Source organism: Notolepis coatsorum (assembly GCF_963971535.1).
Source record: "Notolepis coatsorum genome assembly, chromosome: 16".
NCBI classification, from domain to species: Eukaryota; Metazoa; Chordata; class Actinopteri; order Aulopiformes; family Paralepididae; genus Notolepis; species Notolepis coatsorum.
This window is the reverse complement of record NC_140180.1, coordinates 48,576,332-48,584,669: the sequence shown is the minus strand read 5'-3', so window position 1 is coordinate 48,584,669 and position 8,338 is coordinate 48,576,332. Positions and strand designations below refer to the sequence as shown.

Here is an 8,338-nt window from a genome sequence, read left to right as displayed (position 1 = left end):
TACCAGGCTGACCTCTCCCGCCCTGCTGTTCAACTGGTCCTCAGCGGCGTGTGCTGCATTCCGCTCCCTCAAGAAGAGGTTCACTTCCGCCCCGATCTTGCTCCATCCAGACCCCAAGAGACAGTTCATCGTAGAGGTGGACGCCTCGGATACTGGACTAGGAGCTATCTTATCCCAGCGGTCGGCAACGGACCAGAAGGTACATCTGTGCGCCTTCTACTCACGTCGTTTCCTCCCTGCCGAGAGGAACTATGACATCGGCAATCGGGAGCTGCTGGCGGTTGTGGCTGCCTTGGAGGAGTGGCGTCATTGGCTAAAGGGGGCCGAGGAGCCATTTACCATTTGGACGGACCACAAGAACCTGACGTACATCCGTGCTTCCAAGCGCCTCAATGGCCGGCAGGCAAGATGGGCCAGCTTCCTCAGTCGGTTCGACTTCTCGCTGACGTTTCGCCCTGGTTCCCGCAACACGAAGGTTGACTCCCTGTCCCGGTTACACTCCAAGGGGGCTCCAACCACTGAGGACCTGACTCCCATCCTCCCAGAGGCCAGGGTGGTAGGAGTAGTCACCTTGGGCATCGAGGGGGTGGTAAGGCGTGCCCTACGCTTCCATCGCGCTCCAGGCAATGTACCGGTTCATCGTCTCTTCGTCCCCGACTCAGTCCGGTCCCGGGCCCTCCAGTGGGGCCATACCAGCCGGTTCGCCTGCCACCCAGGCGTTCATCGCACGTTCTCCTTCCTGGCTCGTCGATTCTGGTGGCCCACCATGAGGAACAACGTCAAGGAGTTCGTACTGGCCTGCGCAGTCTGCGCCCGCAGCAAGGCCTCCCACCAGGCACCCTCCGGGCTATTGCAGCCGCTTCCCATTCCGAGCCGCCCTTGGTCCCATGTGGCGTTAGACTTCGTCACGGGTCTTCCTTCTTCCCAGGGGAACACGTGCCTACTGACCGTGGTGGATCGGTTCAGCAAGGGGGTTCACCTCGTGGCCCTTCCCAAGCTTCCCTCGGCGGCCGAGACGGCGGACCTCCTGACACGCCACGTGTTTCGCCTCCATGGGTTTCCCCAGGACGTCGTCTCGGACCGAGGGCCCCAGTTCACTTCCCAGGTATGGCGGGCTTTTTGCAAGGGATTCGGGGCAACGGTCAGTCTTTTCTCTGGTTATCATCCCCAGACTAACGGACAAACGGAGAGGATGAACCAGAGTGTGGAGTCTGCTCTTCGGTGTGTGGCTGCCGAGAAACCCTTGGAGCCGTTTCCTTCCCTGGGTCGAGTACTCCATCAACTCCATGGTCAGTTCCGCCACTGGCCTCTCACCCTTTGAGGTATCCCTGGGCTACCAACCCCCTCTTTTCCCTGCACAGGAGTCGGAGGTGGCAGTTCCCTCCGTACAGGACCACCTCGACCGGTGCCGTCGGGTCTGGGAGATCACCAGGACTGCGCTGCTCCGGTCATCGGAGCGCGCCTGTCGTGGGGCTGACCGGCGCCGGGTCCCTGCGCCGACGTACCACCCTGGGCAGAGGGTGTGGCTTTCCACAAGGGACCTTCCGCTTCGGTCCTCGGCCAAGAAGCTTAACCCCCGGTTCGTCGGTCCTTTTGAGGTTCTGAAGGTACTCAGTCCGGCGGCGGTGAGTCTTAAGCTTCCTGCGTCCATGCACATTCACCCCGTTTTCCATGTGTCCCGAGTTAAGCCTGTCTCTCTCAGTCCCCTGATGCCTCCTGCTCCGGAACCACCTCCTCCCGTGATGGTGGACGGTCACCCCCAGTGGCAGGTCCGCCGGTTGATGGGCGTTCGACGGCGGGGTCGGGGATTCCAGTACCTGGTGGACTGGGAGGGGTATGGCCCGGAGGAACGGAGCTGGGTCTCCCGCCAGCTCATCGTGGATCCCGGCCTGATCACCGACTTCCATTGTGCCCATCTGGGCGAGCCGGGTCGGGCTGGTCGCCGGGTGGCTCCCGTGGAGGGGGGGGTACTGTGAGGTTTGGTTGGTTCCCCGACACACGCTCTCCTGAGGTATGGTTCTGATTGGTGCATTCCCCGCCGCACGCTTTTTGAACGATTGCCACTTTCATCACGCAGCTGTCATAGTTTGTGATTAGCGCCCCAGAGGGCTTTATATACCGGGACCTTCCTTCTATCGTTGTCGGGTCGTTCTGGAATACAACTGCATTTGCCTGTTTTTTCCCCGTTGCTGTTCCTGGTCTACTATCTCTCCAGGACCTTTCTGTGGAGAACCGCTGTTGAGAACCTTGTTCCCCGTTTGGAGCTGCGCCTCGTTTTGCCCGCTTTACGCGTTGCGCTTGGGTGAGTGGAACCAAACCCCTCTGGATAATTCTGATTGTGTGTATTGAAGAAACACTGAAGACTGTCACTATCGTTTGGTTCTGGATTATTCTGATTGTGTGTATTGAAGAAACACTGAAGACTGTCACTATCAATTGGTTCTGGATTATTCTGATTGTGTGTATAGAAGAAACACTGAAGACTGTCACTATCAATTGGTTCTGGATTATTCTAAATTGTGTGTTGTGGGGAACACTGAAGGCCGTCACTGTCAAGTGGTTCTGGACCCAGCAAGGAAGGAGGGAACCACACTGCCTCTGTGTTTCGTTGGACTGTTTCTGATATCTCTCTCTCTCTCCGTTTTCCACCTTGAGCGAAAGCTGGGAGTATCTGCAGAGCGGCTACAACGTCACATGCCAATTCCCCACCACTATCTGCTGGGAGTATCTGCAGAGCCGCTACAACGTCACATGCCAATTCCCCACCACTATCACCAGGAGGATTCTGCAGAGCGGCAGATGACTCTGCCGAAGGCAGTCTCCCTATTTGTTTGATTATTGTACTTATCCTTCTTTTGACTCTGTAAATAAATACGCCCTAGCATTTGGCTAACTCTGAACTTCCTGTCTGTGCCGTTGCGTTTGAGGTCGGTTACAAACCATAACACCATCAGCTCTATCTTAAATCTTTCTAAATGTTCAGTTGCTATTGCATGCATTCATCTGTGTTTCACTACACACATGAGTGCATGCTTACCAACTGTCAGTCTGCAACACTACTATCACCGACATCTAAGAAGGGAGATCCCCCCTTGAATGGCCCTTCTAAGGTTTCTCTCCTCATCATCATCATCATCATGATCATCATCATCATCATCATCATCATCATCATCATAGCGGCACGGTGGTGTAGTGGTTAACACTGTCGCCTCACAGCAAGAAGGTCCAGGGTTCGATTCCCGCTTGGGGACCAGCTTTCCATGATGCCAGGTACCCAGGTGGGGTATCTCCCAGGCCTTTCTGTGTGGAGTTTGCATGTTCTCCCCGTGCTCGCAAGGGTTTCCCCCCCGATAAGATAAACCCAATGGAAAAACATGCACAACAACAGATCGCTAACGCTGTGGCGTCCTTGACGAAGACGGACAGGAGCACTTGGATTGGTCCCCTGGCGCGGCTCACGTTGACGCCTGTCTGCTCCCGGCTGCCCTTGGGGGGAAGGACGACGGGATGGGTTAATCGCAGAGACGAATCGCATCAGCGATCCTACAGACAATGCATGCGTGTGTGTTCCGGTGTGTGTGTTGTGGATAATAGCCAATGCCAATTAAAGACCTCTGAGTAGGTCCTGCATTATATTATTATATCATCATTTATTTATTCATACATGGAATTACCACAGTCCAACAGTACATATTCATATAATTCACCAAATCCCATGGCCGAAAGGAACAGGAAGAAGAAAAAATCGTATATATACCTGCCCCTACACACACACAACACACCGATAGACTTATTGTGTAAAACCAAACAGAATATACCCATTTTGCAGTCAAACTACATATTTACACTGCCTGTGGTGCATTTTTCCCTATTGTTAGGTTTTAGTGAGTTTTTCCTTACCTTCACGCGGGGTATGTCTGAGAGTGTTCGCATTGCATTAATTTATTTGCATTATTATTTTTTTTATCCACTTTTTCTCCCATTTTCTATTTTTCTCCCATCCCAATTTCGTATCGTCCAATTCAACCCTCCCCTGTCTCGAACACTGTTTCTTGCCTCTCACAAGCCGGCTGCAATGTGGACTAAGCCATACATAGCACGAGTCCCCTCCGATACCCGAGGTAGCAGCAGTCGCATCTTTTCACCTGCGCGGCGCGATCTTTCATCGTCAGGGGTCTGCGCTTTGGAGGGGCGTCGCCTCCATCGCTTCCTGATTCTACTGCGCAGGCGCACCAACCGACCTGTAGGAGTCGCTGTCCACAACGCCCGATCCCCACCCATCAGTTTCCCACCCCCTAATACTGCCAATGTGTATTAGTACGGACGACCAGCTAAACTGAAAGCAATGTGGAGTGCTGGGATCGAACCCAGCGTCTCCAGCATTCGAGGTGAGCGCCTTGCCCACTGCACCACGTAGCCGCCCTTATTTGCATTTATTTTAAATTTGTTGGACCTTATGGTGTTCTTATTTTGTTCTTGACTTATTGTTATGTTTCTTCTTGACTTGTTTAAAGAAGACTTGTCCGGCCCATGGGGACATTAACGTGTGTTGTCGGGCCTTACAAATAAATTTGATTTGATTTGATTTGACCAGCAAGTGAGAAAGAGCTCTGGTCATACTTATTTTAAATTAATAAAATTTAAATACACCAGCTGGGAATGAAAACAGAGATGAAAAATGTTTAAACAAAGATGGGTTTAGGGTTTTTGTCGTGTCTCACATAAGACTGATATGAAGACAACAAGAAAAGAACAAGATGTGATTTTCTTGGACATGTCATATCTAAGTCAAGCTGTCCTGGGCCTTGGTCGTTGTTTTAAGAACACTGACTGTCGCCCTAGTGTCTGAGAAACTGTATACTAGTTAACTATATTAACTAGTCAAGGCTGTACAGATAATATTTAAACAGAGCTATGAACATGCCCAGTAAGCTGTACAAATGATGTAATAGGATGAAACATATCATATTTTCTATAACAAAAGCTAGAACTTCTTGGAATAATAAATATGTTTTAAGCAAAATTGCGGATCCTGCCATTGTAATAAAGAACAGTGAAAGAGTAACATTTCACACAGCGTTCTAGCTTCAAACAGTGTTCCCAGGACCCGGTTTTCCTCTGAGGATTGCTTGTTTATTCAGTTATAAATATACAATAGAATTTGACTATTGAGCTTCAAATTCCTCTCGCCAAAATACACAGTGCACCTCTAAGCTTGTTTGTTTATCTGCAGTGCACTTTTATACAGCCACGTATCACACAACAATATCCATGTACATTCTAGTATGGCAGCATATGACAGCATGTATGTACACACAAACAGAGGGGAGTCTCTAAGCTCTGAAAGAAGGTCTGAAAACAGCTGTTTTGACTGACGCCTTTGTCTCAGAGGAATTGCTCAGGAAGAGTGTCTTTCAATCACTTTGCTTTCTCATGTAGTGAGTATACAATCACTTCCTCTAACACACAACACATGCACTCATTTGAGCTATTTCTCTAACTGCACATACTCCAATATGGAGGCAATTCCCTAGTCTGCAGCTATTTGATACATCAACAAGCACTAACAGCAATTAAATACACTGCATGGCTTCAGTTTCTGCTGTAATTGGTAGGCCAGGTGGCAAATATGTTTGTATCCTGAAATGTCCTTTTTTTTTTTCATTATGGTGGGTGTGTACACAACTCAAACCTTTTGATAAGTACTTGATAAGTAAAACAATGAAAGGAACTACCAGCACTTGTCAGGTTGCATAAGGTTGCATAACACAACCTTTGGCAACCAGCAGTTCACACAGTATTTGGTCAAGAGCAATAAAAACACTGAAAATATCCTGTCCACCTGTGACACACTTGTGTAGTGTATATCCCTAATAATAGTTTTTTTTTCAATGCATGGGCAGCATAATGGTATACATGGAATTCATACCATTCTGCTGCCCATGCATTAAAATATGAATATGAATATTATTTATGTAATTTGAATGGATTGAATTATTGTGTGTGTGTTTGTGCATGTGTAAATATCATTGCCTATTTAAAAAAGTAATCTGTGAATGTTCAGTGGGTTAATTCATCTGTGACTTGTGCCATTAATGGGTTAACTGTTTCAGTAGGATGAAAAGGGGAGGGACTGGAGCCCTGGGCAAGAGGACTGACCATACTGAAACTAAAAAGACACAAACGCTATACAACGCTACCTTCATTGACACAAGGAAAGTACTAAACAGTGTCTACATCCAATAACAGGTGACGTTTTTTTTTGTTATCCTGTTTGCTGTTCATGCTGGATGTTTATAATTCTACTATTCACAGTTTGTGAATGTTGTTTTACAATATACAAGATGTATTGTACTGGTGTGAGAAGCTGTTCTAACAATAACATGGTTTCACTTCTGATCTAGGTCCAGATAATGGCTTCTGCCAGTAGTCTGATGACAGAAGATCAACTCCTTTGTCCTATATGTCTGGATGTGTTCTCTGATCCTGTGGCTACTCCGTGTGGACACACGTTCTGTTTACCCTGTATCACCAAGTACTGGGACACCGGTAACATATGCCAGTGTCCGATGTGTAAAGAGAAGTTCTACGTACGACCTAGCATTCGGGTCAACACTTTCATTTCAGAGGTCGCTGCGAATTTCAAGAGATCAGCTAAAGTTAAAGCTGCTGGCAGTACGGAACTACGGCCTGACGAATCAGGAAATGTGCTTTGTGACATCTGCACAGGGGCAAAGTGTGCAGCGCTGAAGTCCTGCCTAGTGTGTCTCACCTCTTATTGCGACACTCATCTGGATCCTCACCAAAGGATTTCAGCCTTAAAGAGACACAGGCTAATTAACCCTGTGGCAAACCTGGAAAGCAGGATGTGTGAGAAGCATGAGAGGCCTTTGGAGTTTTACTGCAAAACTGAGCATATGTTTCTATGTGAGTTGTGCACCGAGAGAGACCACAAAACCCATAAAACAGTCACTCTAGAGGAGGAGTATGAAGAAAGGAAGGCTCATCTATCAATGACTGAGACGGATATGCATCAGATGATCAAGGACCGGGAGCAGAAAATTCACGAGCTCCGACACTCAGTAGAAACCAGCAAAAACGATGCAAAGAAAGTGTTGTCAGACAGTGTGCAGACAATAACTGCCTTGGGGCATTACATCAAGAGAAGCCAGGCTGAACTCATTGAAGTGGTAGAAGAAAAGCAGAAGAGAATAGAGAGGCGAGCTGAAGGCTTCATTGAAGAGCTGCTGGGGGAAGTGACCGAGTTACAACAGAAAAGCACTGAGCTCAAGCAGATGTCACTCGGTGAGGACCGTCTTCATTTCCTCCAGGGCTTCCAGTGTACTCTCGTCCCTCCTCCACAGACAAAGGACTGGTCTAAAGTCAGTGCCCAGTGTGGCTCAAATACTGTGGGGAGAGCTGTGGCTCAACTGGAGACGACAGTCATGCAAGAGGTGAAGAGGCTGTGTGACCCTGACCTGAAGATTATGCAGAGGCATGCAGTGGATGTGACTTTGGACCCTGATACAGCGCATCCTAGTCTCATCCTGTCCGAAGATGGGAAACAAGTGACACATGGGGACAGGAAGAGGAATCTCCTCATCAAAACACAGAGGTTTTATCATGTTCTCAATGTCTTGGCAAAGGAGGGTTTCTCATCCGGTAGGTTTTACTACGAGGTCCAGGTTAAAGGCAAGACTGAGTGGGATTTAGGTGTGGCACAAGAGTCTATCAATAGGAAGGGGGATGTAAGGCTGAGTCCAGGGAACGGATACTGGACTTTGTGGCTGAGGAAAGGAGAGAATTTCATAGCCAACGCTAGTCCTGCCATCACCCTCTCCTTGAGAGAGAAGCCCCAGAAGGTTGGGGTGTTTGTGGATTATGAGGACGGTCAAGTTTCCTTTTATGACGTGGAGGCCAGGGCTCATCTCTACTCTTTCACGGGTTGCAGTTTCACTGAAAAGCTGTTTCCATTCTTCAGCCCCTCTGTTAATGATAATGGAAAAAACTCTGCCCCTCTGATCATTACCCCTACAAAATCGACATATTGAGACCTTGGTTCATCAAGAGAGAGCACCCAGACCAGAGTTTGTGTCTCCCTAAGAACTGTGTGCAAATCAAGTTTAGGCACAAACAAACTCTTCAAATGAGCACATGCTGCATCTTAAGAGTGATTCACTGAAGGCAGAAAATTAGGAAATCACACACCCGAAAAGTTAATTTTGTCTTTATAACCCTTTAACAATACTCAACGACAAAACCTCTCCCTAACTCGCCTGCCTTGTTGGCAACAGTGCCTGCTTCTGGAAGCAATTTTAGCAGCCGCCATTCTGAATAG

The 8,338-nt window shown here is 48.5% G+C and overlaps 1 protein-coding gene across 1 annotated transcript; it reads left to right on the top strand.

Moving 5' to 3' along the window:
• Window positions 1–6,413: 6,413 nt before the first annotated feature.
• Window positions 6,414–8,051, top strand: LOC311242958 (E3 ubiquitin-protein ligase TRIM21-like; the record flags this gene model as incomplete). The annotated part of the gene is made up of 1 exon (XM_084332022.1): window positions 6,414–8,051. The coding sequence occupies one exon, from the start codon at window positions 6,414–6,416 to the stop codon at window positions 8,049–8,051; it is 1,638 nt and encodes a 545-aa protein (XP_084188148.1).
• Between the last annotated feature and the right edge of the window lie 287 nt (window positions 8,052–8,338).